Below are 18,403 nucleotides of genomic sequence, written 5' to 3'. Positions count from 1 at the left end.
GGGGGGAAAATGGGTGTTTGGGGTTTGAGGGAATGTGTTTGAGTCAAATCAAAGACCTGACCCTAAAAATTCATGAGAACCAAAAGAGAGTCCGTGGGTATGTGTTAAGATGAGAGGAGCCTATGGTGCTTTAGTAACTGACAGCTTCATTTCTGTGATTTTGTGACACCTTTGCCAAGGTAGTTTATGGAGTGCAAGCAAGCAAATGTTTCGTGGAAGTAGCTGTCTGTATAGGGAAGGGAGACTGAGTCTGAGGAGGAGCACAGTGAGCTAGTCTCTTTCCTTGGTCTCTTTTTCTGTCAGAGGAAGGCGATGCAACAGAAAGCCTTCAGCTAAGGAACAACACATTTGTTATGCCATGCCCTCTGTATGAAGTCCTCTTTGTCTATTTCTGTGTAGTTCACACACTGTGGCTTATGCCTCTGGTGCTGACTTCAACTCATAACTCCACCATTTATTAACTTCCTGACCTGCCAGATGATTTCGCCCCTTTGGGAGTTAGTTTCCTTATCTCTATTGTATGGTTGATAATAACCAATTTATGTTGGGTCAGGAGTTAGTATGTTCACAGAACCTAGTACATAGTCAGTGCCCATTAAAGGTTGTTCATTTTTTCCACTCCTAGCTTTCTCTGTTCATCATCAGTGTTTTTGTTTGACTGTTTCAATTCTGAATCAGTCTCCATGGGGAGCAGTGAAACCATTTGTTTAGCCTCTACCCCAGTCTGGTAAACAGCCACGGATTTCTGCTAAACCCCTTCTGCCTCTTGTGGCAGTGGTAGCTACTGTTCCTCTAAGTCATTTCCCACTGTCAGATGTGGAGTAAGTGCACAGTAAGCATTTGTGAGGTAAAGGGCTTTCTGAGCTTGGAGAGGAATGCCTGCAACACTTCTCATTGAGCTTTGAAGTCTATGGGTTCAAGTTAGTACAAACTTGATACTCTTTAGTCCTGAGGGGGAATGCTTTTAAGATTTGGACTAGTTATATTTGCAGATTAGCTATCTACTCCACAATGATTTGACTTACAGAAACGGTTGGTTAGTGTACTCTGAGTCAGGCTCTTCAGTGAGCACTGGACCTACAAGATAGTAAAAGTCTTGATAACAACTTATCAATTTGGTGCTATTCTTTTTCTTATTTTAAAAGATTTTTATTTTATTTTATGTGTATGAGTGTTTGTCTACATGTATGAATGTGTATCACATGTATGCCTGCTGCTGATAGAGAGAGGGCAGAGAGGGCATAAAACCTCTTTTTGGATGAGTGATAAGCTCTTTGTAGCTGTCATATGGGTGCTGGGAATTGAACCCTCATCCTCTGCAAGAATAACAAGTGCTCTTAACCACTCAGCCATCTCTACAGCCCTCAGTACTATTCTGATACCCATTATGGAGACGTAGAAACAGTCTTTCCAAAGACTACACAGCCTGCAAGAAAGTCATTGAGATTGGCTTGAACTTTCAGAGCTGCCTTTTCAGTTATGTGGTAGGCAGCATCCCGTTTGTGTTACCACATGATGGGAGGGCTATAGGTGAGCACATGACAGAAAGGTGAAAAATTCTCCAGGATTTCTCCTGGACTTTAGGAAGAAATCAGCTGCTGCCTAGCTTATGTCATGCACCTGATACTGCACTCTTACTTCCAGTGGGAGGCAGTTATAACATGGGGATTCAGTCTTAATTTTACCACACTAATATCTGTGTGGAGGAATAATTACAACTTTGAAGTTCAGTGTAGTGAGAAGTAACCAAGTTTCTATTAAAGATTGCTCAAGCAGTGAGTAAGTCATTAAATTCAACTCCTGATGAATATAGATTGCTTAATATCTGTCTGCTAGGAGACACACAGATATATGTCGCTAGAAATAGGTAATTGAAGCTGATTTTACAAAGAAGTTGTGTTTTGGTTTTGATTATGACTAGGAGAAGTTCAGGGTATGCTTTGTGCTGTCTTCTCTTTGTATTTCTGAAAAAAAAAAGGTAAATACCTTTTGTAGAAAATATTGAGGAATCAAGTTCTCATTTGAAGAGATCTGAAAATATTTATTCCCAGTTTTCAGAAAATAAAATCTTCTGGCTCCATGTGCCATTTCTTCTAAGAAACTTACAGTCAGGCAACCCCTTGCCACTCTCCTTCTTTCTTGCCAAAATGGTATATGTGTTTTATGACATTTAATGTTTATCAGATTGTTCTGAGTATATGAGTCATGTTGACTCATAGTCAGCGATCCTTAGCAACATTAAATGTCTGCTTTGTCTTAGCTTGGTAATTCACTAATAAAATACATGATGTTGAATTTAATCAACTACATGTAATTGGCTGTTTCTGTTTAGACACGCTTATGTGTAGCTTTGTAGAACAGAAAAATTAACCCGATCCCACAGTTTTGGTTTTTTGTTTGTTTAGGACAAAATTTCAGAAAACAGCTTGGCCATGGACAAAGCTGTTCAACTGAATTAGATCTGCAGGTGAAAAGAATAAGTAGGTGACATTTGTCTTGAGGGTGTGCCTCCCTCGTATATGTGAACATCTGTCCTACTTGTAAAGGCAAAGAGGTTTTATGGGTTGATAAGGGATGCGATATTTGGCCCTCCTTTTCTGGACAGTAATAGCTGAACTCATAGGGAGCTTTGACTAGGGCACCTCAAAAGGCTGTGTGAGGTGGAATAACATACAGGGTCCCTGTGTGGTTTGCTTGGAGAGCCAAGGTCAAGCTTATACTTTGATGTTTGTTTCACTGAAGGCAGCTCTAAAGAAGACCTAGAGACTGTGAGTGACTTTCAACTCCAAACCTCAGAGCTAGGCCTCAGGGAAGTTTATTCCTCTCCAGTGTATACCTTGGGCTGTAGCCACAGCACAGCTATGGTTAGGGAAGGCCCTACTTAGAATAGTTGGTTTGGAACTGTGTCACTTAGCTCCCACCCTCACTAACCTGGTTGCTGGTCTGGAATTGCAGTTGGGTTGGTCTGTTGATGATGACCAGGTGGACGCAGACGTGCCATGATAAGATGCTACTTTCCCCATCTGTTGCTGCTTTTACACCCATGGCCTAGAAAATTACACTGAGAAAACAGGTGTGAATAAACCCTAGACAGTGTTGGAACTGAGTGGGGAAAAAAAAAATCTCTCACGCTGTGCCACATAAGGACACCATATTGCCATGATTGCCAGCTACAGTTTTAGCCACAACCTGGAGTTGGTCCTACTTGAGAGTCCGTCTCCATAAGAGCAGCATATTTGCTCCTCTCCTCTTTCAGATCTGTCACTTCTCCTTTTGCCCTGGTTTTTCACATTCAGGACAACTGGCATCAATGGCTACTGTTTGGCTTTCATCATATTTGTTCCTGCCTCAGCCATCACATTCCTCTCATTAAAATCTCATGAATTTTGTTTGAAGCTAGGTTTGATTCTAGCACTAAGTCACCCATTTCTGCTAAATATACCTTCAATGCTTTTTCAGCGCTTCAAAGCAGAGAACAGTAAGAGTTATTGCTGTTAGTGCATTTTAGCATTGAGTAACAGATGACGTGTCTAATGAATAGCGTGGCTGCTGAGATTGCATAATTATAGGTTTGTCTGACTTTAGAAAAACCATAAGCAGACCAGCTTCATCCAGTTAGAGACTTCTCTAATTATGTAAGCATCAGAGTATTTCAATCTAAAATGAAACCCTCTTTCACTGATTCTATTTTCCTTTGTTTTCCTGGATTTTGCCCCTCAGTAGGAAAAACAAACCAGAAACTGTCTTCAAGGGATGGGTTGTTTCATGGCTCTTTCTGGTCTAAGTCCCACTTATAATGTATGTGAGATCATATAGGCTACTGAGGTCGTACAGGCTTCAGTGGTTCTGCATAGCATTAGAAATAGCACTGATCAGCATTGTTGGGGATGTTTGTACAACAACCTGATGCTGACATGCTTACAGACAGCTAGAATTTTATAATGCAAAGCAGGATTATCTCTGCCCTCTGGACTTGTTTTGCTGGGATGGAGATGGGGGGCATATTTCAGCCAATTACTGTACTAACTTTTTGGAACAATTTCTTAATTAATGTGCCAGGTGACAGGTCTCCCAGAGGCCTTGAGTTTCTCCCCCATAGGCCTTCTCCATGTGTTCTTTGGCTTGGAAATCAATATTTGTGGGTTTCATGTAGCTTCATTCAATTACTAAAAGAAAGGGCTGAGTCTAATAAATAATTGTTCATAGGATGACATATTGAAATTTCAATATTTCCAGCCTCCCTAAGTGCTGTTTGGCAGGGGGAGAGCAATTAGATATATGGAGAGTAAAAATTATTTCTGACCATGAGCACTGCTTAGGAGGTTCTTTGTAGGACCCTGGTTCCCGCTAACTATTTCTCTGTAGTTCTCTTTGTGGTCTGACAGGCAGTTTGTAGCAGCTTCCCTCAGAGTTGGTTTGATTCTAGCACTAAGCCATCCATTTCTGCTAAATATACCTTTACTGCTTTTTTAGCGCTTCAGAGTTTTGGAGCACTAGTTGGTTGCTAGTGCTCTTGGAGTGGTGCGCTCCTGACTTTAGAGCAGCTGGACTTGGCTGGTGTTCAAGCATTTAGTGGGTGCTGTGACCGTTGTCATAACACTTCGCACCACCTGTGAGGAGGGGAAGAGACTTTCCCTATGTCAAAACTTGGTGGATTTCTAACCTGGGGGGAAGCATTTTCTTTTTCTTACTCATTTCTTCTGTTTGAGGAATTTAGAAAGAGCCTTCCAGCATCAGGTCCACTAAGCCTCTGAGTCAATTTCCCAGTGGCCTACTTAGATGTATTGTTCTAAGGGATTGTACTGGAAGCTGAGCTGAAGTTTACAGCTTACCTTAAATACTTGTAAAGAAGTTGGAGTCTTAATCATATTCAAATTTCATTTTGTCCAAGAGAGTAGTGTTTGTTTTGCCATAAGAGAGTCTGAGTTGGAAGTTCGTTCTGCTTGGTGTCGTTGTTGCTTTGAAGAAGTTATTTCAGCTTTCTTCTGTGTAAAAGCAAGTTAAAAATTACCCATTTCTTTCATCTGTCTGGTGGTGTGAGCCCGTAATATCAGCTGTGCTGGGACTAAGGCATGAAGATCCCTAGTTAAAGACCCATTTGAGCTACAAAGTCAATTCAAGATCAGTCTGAACAATTTAAAAGGGCTGGGGATGTAGCTCAGTGATAAAATTCTTGCCTAGTATGTCTGAAGCTTTAGGTTTACTCCCTAGTGTTGAAAAAACCAAAACAACCAACCACCTGTTTCAGTATTGTTGTAAGCTGTAGCATAAATACAATAGGTTGTGCATAAGGAAGCATTCATTAATGTCTACAGCCATTTCTATCATTGTGAATGTGTGTTCTGTCTCCTCATGGCCATCGCTTCCCATGCTGCCATCTTCACCAGCCTCTCTAGTCCTGCAGAGGGTTATAGTAAAGCTTTCCACTCTTGGACTGTCATTATCAGGATTTTAGTACCTTTGTGTCATTCTGCTTTCATCCCCACCCAGGAGTGGTATTTTTTTTTTTTTTCTGATGGAAAAAAAAATCACAGAAAAAAATGACTATGTACCATATGTTCCCTTTATTTTTAATTTTAATTCAACAGAATATCATGTAGGATACTTCCAGAGTTAGGAAATAATGATCCTAGGAGGATATAGAAAAAAGATTAATTCTACAAATTTTTGTTGGATCTCAAGAACACTAACACACCATTCTTGTCTATGGAGAAATGAGAAAAATGGGGATAAGAAAGGCATGATTGTTTATAGTGCTAAAATATGAAGTGTAGGTGTTAAGATAGATTAGGCAAATAGTTTCTTCTATGTTGATATACTTTAAGAACAGATGGGATTTGAGCTCAGCTCTTGATATATGTGCAGATTAAATCTGGTAGAGAATCTTAGAAAGGACTTTGTAAAACTGTGCTCTCTCTATGTGTGTATGTGTGTTGGGTGACAGATATTGAGATGAATTAAATGTATAATAGGCTGATATTAAATTCCTACCTCTTTCTTGAGCCTCCTGAGGTTGCCTGCCTGTGCCACTGTATCTGGATAAGTGAGGCAATTTTTAAAAGATATATTTTATCTATAATTGGGGGGAGGTGGCTTAGGTATATGTGGGGAAGGAGAGCTTGGGCCCAAGGAAGTGAGTACAGGTGCCCAAGGAAGCCAGAAGGGCTCTTCCTGGAGCTGGAGTTACAGGCAGTTGTGATTGTGAGAGTTGGTAACTGAACTCAGATCTATTGCAAGAGGTTTTTCTGATGTTTTCTGAATGTCTGAACCATCTCTCTAGCCCCTGGGTGGGAAAATTTTGATGGTGGAAATATATGCTTGTAGAATCCAGTGACAAGGAATCTTTGGGTGGTAGGTCTCTTTCCTTCTCCAGCCTTCCCTCAGCCAAGATCTTAGTAATAAATTTCAAAGCTTGAGGAAGGATCTCTGCTGGCCAAGTATGACCTACAGGAAGCCTCAGCTAAGGCTCCAGAATCCAGAGAATGTCTGGAGTTGTCGAGAAACACAGGCAAGGAACAGTATAGCCTAAGTGGCAGGGAACATTAGAAGGGATGAAGACAGTAACCCTGAGAATTAAGAAGCATGGTGGACCCCAAGTCTGTCTCTTGGTGTATTGCTGAAAAGGAGAAAGGGGCCAGAGAACAGAATATTTTTGCAGTTAATTTTTTTTTTTTAAATCCTTAATCCTCTTGTGTTATAATATAGCAGATTTGTGTGTCTCAGTTGCAACAGGCTAGGGAAGGCATAGGAATTTTGTCTTGTTTAATGAAGGGACCGAGGTGAGGAAAGAAGAGCAAGATGGTACATGAAAAAGGCAAATACCTCCAAATTGCTCTCAACTTTCCCTGGAAAGTTCTGGAAAGGGAAGGACACGCAAATAGGCAAAGTGGATTGTTGAAGAGGTTTCCAAGAAAAGTGCAATACTTTTGCAAATTAGCCCTTTGAATGATCATGTTGTTTGAACTTTTCCCAGATGAAGTGGGAAATAATAATCACAACTTCTTTTTGTCTTTCAGCTGAAGTGAGTAGTGAATACAGTATGGAAAAGGCCATGGTTGAATTTGCTAAAATGGACCGAGAACTAAACCATTATGTTAAGGCTATCCAGTCTACAATAAATCATGTAAGTTTATTCCACTTCCCTGACTAGTTTGGTTATAGCTCACTGATCTAGAAATGGAAACAAAATCAAAATTCTTTTCTACCCTTAATATCTCCTTGTCCTTACTGAAGCAGATGTTGATCAGTACTCTCAAGGAAAAGGAATCTGAGCTATTTTACAGCTAGGCACCTAGGCCAATTAGCATATGGAATGCATTTAAATTGTTTTGCGCTTTTGTCTGAAAACTTTTAGTGTTAAGCCCCCTCAAATGTGACAAGATTTTCATTAAAATGTTAAAGGTGTATACAGCTTGTTTTTATTGTCATATTTGCTTAAGCATATAACTTAGACCAGGTTTAGTTACCCATTCTCTAGCTTTAAGTAATATGCATCTCTTACAAAATATTTGGAGTCAGAAAATATGGAAGCATTTAGAGTAAGTTTAAAAGTAAAGTTTGCATTTCAGTTGTTCCAGAAGCCAAACTTAGCTCTCTTGACTCCAGCTGTCACAGGAACAACGCAGAAGGCAGTTAAGGTGGGAAGGTAGCAACATCCTCTTTAGCAGTGCTGTGTTGAGTAAGAAATGAGCAATAAGATTGCAGTAATGCTTCTGAGAAATCCTTTGTCTCTGAGCCATGGAAACTCCCTGTTGAAGTGATTTGGGATACCTGTGTAATAGGGTGGCTTGCACTTCTGGTTTCTTTCTTTGTCTTTCATTCTTATGGCTGTGGGAAAATTCCAAAAAGCAAGTATTTAACAAGACTAGCTACTATTCAGATGAAGATAAAATTTTATGTTGTCTAATACTTAAGCCACTGATATGAGCTTTAAATATTGGTGTTTTTCCTGTTTTTATATGGCTAGTCTTTGGTGTAATATAACTATGATTAAGAATAGTTGCTTAGGGCTAGAGAGATGGCTCAGAGGTTAAGAATACTCGCTGTTCTTCCAGAGGTCCTGAGTTCCATTCCCAGCAACCACATGGTGGCTCATAACCATCTATAGTGAGATCTGGTGTGCAGGCAGAACACCATATAAATAATAAATCTTAAAAAAATTCATTAAAAAAAAGAATAGTTGCTTATAACTAAATGGTAAGCTCATTCAGTTTATGAAAAAAATTACAGTGATTTTGGCTGTTGTGACTTTTAGTCCTAGTTCTCTGAATAATTTTTTAATATGAAAATACATTTGGTGGCATTGTATTTGAAAATGGCTAACAAAGCAGTAGACTAGAAAGGACTCACTAGACCAGAATTCTGTCTTCGTCCTTCTTTTTCTTTCTTTCTTCTTTCTTTCTTTCTTTCTTTCTTTCTTTCTTTCTTTCTTTCTTTCTTTCTTTCTTCCTTTCTTTCTTTCCTCTTCCTTCTTTCTTTCCTTCTTCCCTCCCTCCCTCCCTCCCTCCCTCCCTCCCTCCTTTCTTTCTTTCTTTCTCTCTTTTTCTTTTTCTCTTTTTTCCTTCTCTCTCTCTTTCTCTCTCTCCTTCCTCCCTCCCTCTCTCCTTCCTTTCTTCCTCCCTCATTCCTTCCCTTTCTCCCTCCTTCTCCTACTCCCACCCCAGGACAGTGTCTTACTAGGTCAGTCTCATGGCCTCAGTCCTCAGCTTGGATTCTAGGCATTTGATAATATACCTAGCTAGACCAAAGGTTTTTACTTTTGGTTGAATTCTAGAATTAACCAGTTAGTTTCTGCTTTTTGCTTTTCCCCCCACATGTCTGGAGCAGGGCTGGGGTGCCAAGATTGTTTTTTGTAATAATTCTATTACTAATATGTATCCACAGTTGAAAAACACTGATCAGAACTGAACTGACTTTAAAGAATATGGTCAGGTGGTTGTAAGGCTCTATCTCGCTTTTACTTGTATTTTCTATGGGTGTTATTTGGTACACCTTTACCTTCTGTGTGTGCAAGTTTATGTATGGCAAAACATAAGATTTTGAAGTTAAAGAATTTAGTATTTTTCTCCTAAACTTTAAGATTCACAGAAACTTGATGTACTGCTAAAAGAAGAAAAGAACCCTCATCCCCTTTAGTACTCTTTGTTGTTGTTGTTGTTTTGAGACAGAGTCTCATTATATAGCACTGACTAGACTAGAACTTTCTGCCTCTGCTTCTTGAGTGCTTGGAATAAAGGCTTGCACCATGCCTGGCTTCAAGTATTCTTAAAGAAAAAGTTAAGCACAAAGGAAACCCAATAACTCTCTTGTGTTCAGTAGTTAACAGCATTTCTCTCATGTGGAGGTCTCTGCCTATTACTTTTACACTTTGAGTTTTTTCTGCTTTTTGGCCATCACTTCACTGTGCATGGAATGAATGGACTTAGAGATTCTGATGGTTGGTACAAAGTTTCTGGGCTTTCACAGAAGAGAAAATTGTTTCTTTTCCTTTTCTGATACCAAATTACAGTTATGCAAGTGTCACACAAGACCAAAGTAGCACAACCTGTAAAGGCTTCTGAGACATGCAGTCAGGGGCTCAAATGGAGGGAAGTGTTTTTATATGACTTTTAGTACTTGAAGGTGTGACATTATGTGTGGTCTTGTTACTTCTGAAGAATAAAGAATGAGTGGCCATGGAGGGCAGCCTAGCACTGCAGTTACCATCCTCAGTCAAGAAAGTTTCTCTTGGAATCTTATGTTCTCCATTTCATCATAAAAGCATTGATCCACCCATTTCACAGTACTGTTATGTGAACGAGATTAGGTGATGTGATTCAGAACAGTTGAGCATCCACAGCACTTCATGGAGCTGTCAGATACTCTATTGCTGCAAACCCAGATTTCTAAGCTGAACTTAGAAAGGTAGGACATGTTCTAAAACATAAGTACTTTGTTTTGTTCACTGCATTTTTGCATACTTTTCTTGACCTTGCCCTACTTTAAAATTCATGTCATGCAGGATTAGCTTTAAGCTTGTTAAGATATGAAATGCTCATGATCTCTAAAATGAAGTTGTAAGTCAGGCTGATAACCAAGGTTTCTTTGGGTCCCATCTAACATTCTTCTGTCATAGACTTTTAAAGATGATGTAGTACTCCCACTTAGGAGCTTGTGGCAGATGTGGCCCCTGGCCTTTCTGAATATGAAATTGTACATAGTCACAGAAAGTTTCTTAAAAAGACGAAATTATTTACTGTTTGAATAGGCAGCCCTCTTTTCTGCTCTCCGCTTAGAATGCGAAGTTTGGTAAGTTTGGTGGATAATTAGCTATCTGAATTAATTTACCAGTAATTCCCTGGGAATTGCTTTAGCAGTTCACAAAAGCTTTTAGATTGTCTCCCTTTGTCTTGTGAGAAGTTGGGACTACTTTATCCCATAAGTCTGAAGATTTAATTAGGAATCACTGTTCATTTCAGTGATCGAAAACCTAAAGGGAAAAAAGGAACCTAGTTTTAGCAAGTTTGTTTGTAGGGGAGAATATTATATAGTGAATACTACAAAAATGACCAGTTTCTAAACCATTTATAAAAACTTTCAGGATGAGTGGGTTTTATGCCTGTGAGCTGTTTGGATGAAGACTTTACAGTCATGAGAGCACACGTATTGTAAAAGTGTTTTGGAAGGTATGAAGGGCACTCTGAGGGTATTTAAATGGTAGAGTTACTTTTGTCACAGTTAACTGCCTTGGAAAAACCTATTTCCATCTTATGTGAAGACAGAGAGATGTTCCTAACATTAGACTTAAGTGGCCCTGCTATACCTTCTCTTGCTTTCAGAGGACTGCATTGGATGGCTTTCCCCTTCAAATGTCTGTTGAATATACATGGACTACATGCCTATGTGCCAAGCACTTATTGGTGCAGGGCATAGGAAGTCAGTGAGCAAGACCCACATGACTTTACCTCTGCTGTCTGATGCCTAGAAAACATGGACATTTAACAAAGAGTAATAGTTGGTATTTATTACTGTCACTGGGTGGGCTGCAAAGGGGAAACAAGGTACTACAGGTCATTAAGTAATTCCAGGCATAGTATCTCTGGTGGCTGGTTAGATGAGTCCTTCCTGAAGAAGGTATGTTTCCAGTGAGAGTCAAATGAGTCTTAATATGGAGAATGAAAGATAGTTAACTTCTTAATGTGATTTTTGTCAGAAATGGGAGCACCTTATTTGTGATGGTCTTTAATTGAGACAGTCTCATGTAGCCCAGGACATTTGAACTTGAAACATTTGGGATTACAGATGTGTACCACTGTGCCTAGTCTTATGGGATGGTGGGGACTGAACCCAGGACTTCTTCATGCATGCTAGGTAAACCCTCTACTAATTGAGCTACATTTGCAGCCCCCATTTCTGATAGTCCTTATTTATTTACTTTTTTAGATTTTTTGAGACAGGATTTTTCTGTGTGGTCCTGACTGTCATGGACACGCCAGCCTTGAACTCACAGGGATCCTCCTGCCTCTGCCTCCTGAGTGCTGAGTGCTGAGATTGCAGGTGTGCACCTCTGTGCCCAGTTATTTATTTTTTAATATGTATGTTTTTGGTTTTGTTTTGCTTTTCGAGACAGGGTTTCTCTTTGTATTCCTGGCTGTCCTGGAACTCTCTTTGAAGACCAGGCTAGCCTTAAAACTCACAGAGGTCTGCCACCTTCTGCCTCCTGAGTGGTGGGATTAAAGGCTTGTGCTACTACTGCCCAACTGTGTTTTTTTATTTGTGTGTCTGTGTGTGTGCCTGTGTGAGTTCCGTACATGCAGCTGCCCATGGAAGATAAAAGAGGGCATCAGATCCCCCTGGAATGGGAGGAACCAGTGGTTGTGAACTGTTCTCTGCAAAAGCATTGAGTGCTCATAACTGTCACTGGGCCATCTCATCAGCCCTTTTGATGGTCTTCATGTCAAAGTGTAGGGTGCCTTGATCATTCCAAATTCTTAATTTCAGGACAGCAAAGGACAATGTCTACCTTCATAGGTAAGAAACATTGTTGGCCTACTCTCCAGGGCTGGTCAGTGATTGAGTGAGTTGGCAGCAGATTTTGAGTGCTGACCCCATTCCAGCTACTGTACATCCTGACAATGGCAGATTTGTGAATTTGTTTCATTACTTATCATTCTGTTTTTTCAAGTAGAGGATATCCCTGAAATTAGACTAAATAAATCCAGTGGTAGTCTTCAGTTGTTCTCATTGTGTTTATTAGTGTTCGTACCTACACCTGTAGTTTGCCCTGTGGCCTTTAGATTAGTAGCTAGGGGAAGGTGAGTCCCTCACCAGTTCATCCCCTAGTCTGCCATCAAGTATGTGTTCTTTCAAGTAGGAGACAGCAAAAACACCTTGGGCTGCTGTGCCTGGGAGCGGTCAAAGGACAGTTCTCTCCTCATGCCATGTGTTCAATCCCAGGGATTGAACTCAGATTTTTGTAAGGCAGTTAGTTACTTAAGCCTTTACCACCTAGATGGCCCTTCCAGACTTTTAAACGATCTCAATTCTAATGTTGAAAATGAATGGGAACCTTAAAGCTAAATGACAAGTGACCTAACTAGTCTCCTAGATTATCAGTTATCAGTGATGAAATATAGTCACAGAGCTTATGGAAAGTAATGAAGCTTGAGACTCATTTGGACACGCACTTTTAGAACAAACTCCAGCTCTTAGAAAAGTCATCTGACTTCACCTGTGCTGTTGGCTGCACTGTGTGGTGTGGTCGGGAATTGCAGAGCCTGTGTATTCTCTTCCCTGTCCACAAAACTCTGTTTTGTTCTCCTTATATCTTGTAGATTATGTAAGGCTTTAAGCATTTAAATCGGATTGCTGTCACATAGCTGTTTTTGTTTTTAAGACAGTGTCTATAACATTTTTACTGAAAGCCTAAGGAGAGCATTGTTTTCTTTGTGTTTCTCACAGATCAAGTCTACCCGTACTTTGTTTACTGTGGATTTTGTTTGATATGCTAACCTGAAATGTTATCTGCCTTTTATAGTTCATATGTTGAAGCTAGAAAAGTAGAAATATACTTTATATACAGTGTTGAAAACCAGATATGATAAAAGTACAAGCTGGGTCAAAGTATAGTGTACCTTAGTCCTGTCATTATGCAATGAATTTTGGCCATTTCTGACATGTTACTTCCCTATGCCCTCTCACCCTTCACCCTTCATCAACTGGTAAGCCTAGGGTTTTCGTTTGTTTTTAAATTAACTTAACTATCTACTGCTTTAACGTGTGGCCCTGTCTATAGTTCTCAACGCCTTGACAGGGGCTCACTATGTAGACCAGACTGGCTTGGAACTCACAGAGATCCACCTGATTGTGCCTTCCAAATGCTAGGATTCACCACTATGCTCAGCCCCTATAGGCAATCTTAACTAAAATGTTTAACTAAATTTGAACAGAATTGCTCATGTAGAAAGCTAGTACATCATTTTTTAGTATCTACAGGAAGCTCCAGGCCAGAGGATGTGACTGTTGGGTGTGATTATCTGCTGAGGGAATGAATGTACAAATGCACGCCATTCTCGTAGGTGTTCTGAGCTGCTCACTAAAGAAGGGGAACTATCTTGGGTTATAAAGCATAAGGATAAAAGATTCCTAAACATAGAAGAAACTAAGACTAGCAAGGTAAGATGACAGGAGATAGAAGCAGGTAAGAAGCTGTTGGAGCCAGATGGCCAAGCTCTGAGAGCCCACCCTCTTCTCTGCATCCCTGTGTTCCACACTGAACAGCCCAGAATGATGCCGCCTCTTAACATTTCAGTTCAAGAAGCTTATGGATGAATCATATCGTATGTGATCTTTTCCTCCACAGGAACATTGCCTTGAAGTGGCAATTTCAAGGGGGAAAAAGCGCCAACTTTGGGAATTTACTCATCATCCACTTGGCCTTGGGATGTATCTATTTCTGTGCTTACTGGTATTTATTTTTGTCCTTTAGAGCTCCCTCTACAGTTACCTTCAAATTGCATTTGTGTTTGGTGCTTTTTTTGTCTTACATATGCAGTTAGGCCTGGATATACAATTCACTAATTGTATGTTAGTGAATGGTCTGTGGGAAAGACTTTAGATAAATCCCTTAGTTATCAGAATAATATGGCTGCAAGAGATGAATATTCCTACACTGAGATTCATTTTCATAGTTTATAAAAAATCATCTTAGTGTTTTGTTAGGTATTAAGTGTTAAATTTTAGTCAATTATAAAATGCTTAACACTCTAGTCGGCCTTGTGCTCCACTGCAGTGTTTTCAAAAGTTTGTTCTGTAATACGAATTAATCAGGATATGACTAAGTATAATAGGAGAATAGGATTTTGTGGTCAGTAAGTTTGGGGAATGCTTGATAAAAGAATTTCCTTAAATGCTCCAAAGCCCTTAATGTGCTTTTCTGCAATGTGATTCTCCAGAGGAAAAGGATATTTAGAAATTTCCTAAACTGAGCTAACTAGAAAACAGTTTGGGGGAGGGCTGACATGCCAAAGTTTGAATCTACTTTGTTAAATGTTTCTGTAATCATAGCTTCCTAATTTTTAAATAAGATTTAAAATATGTATATGAGTGTTTTGGCTAAATGTTTGTATGTTTATCACATGTCTACAGTGTCCATGAGGACACTGGATCCTGTGGAATTGCATTTACAGGTGACCTCTACCTGCTGTAAAGGTACTGGGAATTTAACCCAGATCTTCTGTAAGAGCATTAAGTACTTTTAACTGCTGAGCCATCTTTACACCCCCAGAAGTTCCCTAATTTTACAAAGGAAGTTGAGGGCTAGATGCAGCAGTTTATCTAGAGGTTTTATATTGTGTAGGGAACTGGGAAGTGGGCAGAACATACCAAATTCACTGTAGGAGGTGGCCCTTAGTGATTATTATGTGAGGAGAGGGGAAAGGGCTAGACATTGGGGGAAATGATACGTTATTCCACCAATGAAGAGGGAAGAAAGTTTTGAAAGGTACACAGACTGTCTGCTGGGAACAAACATGACCCCTCTGTGAATTGATGGTGGGGAGAATGAAAAGAAGGGAAAATGACAGTGGTCAGGAAAGTGGGGGCGTTACAGAGTAGGCAGAAGGCTGTTCTTTACTAAGAGAGTAGAGGAGCAAAAGAGTGAGGGCTGGTGAAATGTGACCTCAGAGGCTCAGGTATGTGGACACTTGAGCCTCCCTGGCGGTGCTGTTTCAGGAGGTTATACAACCTTAAGAGGTGATGCTGGGTGGTGAGTGTAGACCATCTGGAAGAGGTCAGGATGTAGCCAGCAGCCTCATGCGCCCTCTGCCTGAGCAGGCGTCCACATCCACTCTCCTGTCTTGCCTTTCCTACCGCAATGTACTGTATTCCCTGAACTAAAGGCCAGAACATATCATTTCTCCCGTCACTTCTTGTCAAGAATTTGGTCAAAAAAGATTCTTTTTTGTGACAAAAAAGAATCCAAAATAGGGATTATCAAATCCACAGACAGGACAGGAAAAGGAGATAGACCTTTGGACAACCAGGGTAACCACATACTCCAGTTAAGCACCTGTATGGGGTACCTGTATGATTACTGAAGACCTTAAGTAACTCTGCTGGTAACAGCATGAACTACTTAATGGCAGGAGTGTTCCTCGATGTAGCAATCTTGGTGTTATTTTGACCTTGGATATAGTCTGTCTGGCATAGCTAACTTTTTGACATTGTGGCATGATTTTGTCATCTATAAAGTTCACATTTGAGATCTGCATGATCAAGTTACAGGAAAAAAGTCTACAGCAGAGAATCTCTTGTTTTAAGTTTACAAATTTGTGTTGAATTGAATTCATAGCTATCATGGGGTACGTGCAGCCTGTGGACCACAGGCTAGACACACCTGGACCTCAAATAGCATAGATAACTGCTTTAATATCCTTCCAGAGTCATCTTTTCTCCATAATTGATAAGAACTAAGCTTGAGATTCAGACTTTTCCTCACCATCTGGCAGTGGTGATGAGTGGGTAATAGAGAGAAAGAGGCAGGCAAGTAGACTGACCTGGGGAGTGAGCCACCAAATAAATGCTCAGGCTCACCGTAAAATAAACACGTACTGACCTAGGGAGTTGGAAGCAGTTCTTTATTAATCTCATAACTAAATTGTTCAGTTAGTGATCATAATGCACTTACACTACTAACGACACAAAAGTGTATTGATCTGCCCCCGAGACAGCTACAAAGTCATTTTAACAGTCATCTAGTTTGATAGATGATAAAAACACATCTACAAACTCTGGAGTAAGGACAGACTTAGTAAATTCTGTTTATATATATGTAGACCTCGAGCCTCAGTTTCTACTGAGTATGGGGATAGTATTACAGGTCACAAAATGCTGGGAAATATGAGAAGTGTCATCCTAAAAGTACCTGAAACTCTGTCACACTGTCATCAGATTGTGTAGGAAGTTTCGCAGAGAAGTGTCCTTATCCCCCTTGGCCAGCATCGGGCAGAATCATGAAGGGAATTTCAGCTAACATGGGGTGGGCAGTGGGAAACTGTGCTCTTTCCCCTGTGTGTGGAAGGGATATCTCTAGAAACTGGAGTGGAGAACTGGCTGGGGTAGAACTTAGTGCTCTTTTCAGTGTTGTGACCAGGAAGGATTGGGTGGGAACCAGGGCTTGGGCTGGCACAGAGGCCGGTGAGCAGCAATGCATCTGGCCAGTTGAAGTGAAGTTGCCTGATAGTGACTGTACTTATTTTTGTCCATAACAGCTAGAGTAAGCTGGTATATGGAGATGGGGGTTGTTCTAAGGTAAGCACCAGATAATTAGGTAAACATGACTTCTAGTTCAAGAATGATGTGCATTATTTCCCTGAGATGTTTTCTATAAGTAGCAGAAGTGAAACCCTGAATATATTTCTCTGTATATACAAGGTTATTGATTTATTCTGTGCTGTGTGTCACATCTTTAAATCTTACTTTGTTCATTATACCACACTGAAAAACTATATTCACAGTTTTTTGATAGTTGTATTGTATTGGCCAGAAAAATGTGTAGGGTTTATACACTATTTATTATTTATGTATCATGTCTTACTGTTATCTCAGAGGGAATCTCTAGAAGCCAATAACATGCAAGAGAATAACGGGAAGAGTATATAGGGCGTTACATTCCCAGGCCTAGTGAGTGTGCAGTTACCACTGTGGCACCACAAAACTTGCTTTGCGAAGTGGAGCCAAAGCTCAGCAGACTCACTGCAAGCCCCTTCTCTCTGTATTGCCCTCAAAACACGGAGCTTCTGGCAAAGGCAGCACTTTCATGCTTTTGTTTCATCATGAACCTGATAATTTAAGTAGTAGATATTCTTGCATTTCATTTCTTTGTGGGGTGGAGTAATTTAGCCAGTTATAAATGGTTTTAAAATTTTATTTCTTTCCTTTCTTTACATCTTAAAATAATTAGTCATGTTTGACAAGAAAGTGCTTCTTAGAAAAGCCTGCTCCTTGTTCTTGCTACTGAAAACAGTAACCAGAAATAGTTGAACATGGTTGCACACACAAATGATTCCCAGACATCTGGATACACTTTTTACCTTCCTCTCAGCTGACACCTGTAAGATCTCACATGCTTGCAAGCTTGCTTGCCAGTACCCACAATCACTTGTGGTTCTTGGAATGCTGTTGATACTGAGAAGCAAGCCCTGTTAACCTTATTGGTCACACCCTGTCACCCTAAGGTTGAGTCTAGCTTTTGTTGGGAAACAGAAGCCTAAAGTGTCCCTTTAATACTAAATGGGACCTTGGAGTGGACTGAATCCTAAGTGTGCTCAAAGAAGCCTCCTCTTACAAAATCAGAAAATGGATTTGGCATGTGAGGTGTAATTAACCATGTTTTTAAAAATTCCAAAACCATCACCTGTTCAGTTTTTTCTTGGCAGAAACTGTTGAGATACTACTTGGAACACCTATAAATAATATGATAAGCATATAATATAGCATGATGAAATTAGAACATATTTATATGTTATACCATATTTATTTAGCAGTGAAATTACTCAGTCAGAACATGAAATTAAAGTGCTTTCTTTTCCAATGTACTATGTTATGCACAATGCTGGTATGGCAGTAAGTTTTTGGTCCTATGATCAGGGTAATATGTGACCTTCGGCAAGTTTCTCAGACTAAGTGCATTTGCAAACTCAGCTTAGTAATACCTGCCCTCACCTATCTGATAGTGGTATCTTGATTTTTAAAATGAGATAACGTATGAAAGTCCTTAGAGGTGAAAGTATGACTGATTATTCTGCCCTGTTAGCTTTCACCCACTCCCATTTCTTTTATTCTTGTTTTTTGAGCACAGAGCATCGTGCATGCTAGGCAAGCACTTACTAAACTGCAGTCCCAGTCCTTAACTTCCTTCTCTTGC

The 18,403-nt window shown here is 40.1% G+C and overlaps 1 protein-coding gene across 4 annotated transcripts in view; it reads left to right on the top strand.

Annotated features, from left to right (window-relative positions):
- The window catches only part of Nsmce2 (NSE2 (MMS21) homolog, SMC5-SMC6 complex SUMO ligase), a 219,189-nt gene that overhangs the window by 38,223 nt on the left and 162,563 nt on the right, over positions 1-18,403 (top strand). For all 4 annotated transcript variants that reach the window (XM_055626459.1, XM_055626458.1, XM_055626457.1 and 1 more), the window contains exon 3: positions 7,017-7,123. In XM_055626459.1, coding sequence (XP_055482434.1) covers positions 7,017-7,123 — 107 coding nt within the window. The remainder of the gene's footprint in view (positions 1-7,016; positions 7,124-18,403) is intronic.

The sequence above is a fragment of the Psammomys obesus genome, unplaced genomic scaffold (assembly GCF_907164565.1).
Source record: "Psammomys obesus unplaced genomic scaffold, mPsaObe1.curated_primary_1811, whole genome shotgun sequence".
In the NCBI taxonomy this organism is placed as follows: Eukaryota; Metazoa; Chordata; class Mammalia; order Rodentia; family Muridae; genus Psammomys; species Psammomys obesus.
Note: the sequence above shows the minus strand (reverse complement) of the source record. Positions and strands in the feature narration are given on the sequence as shown.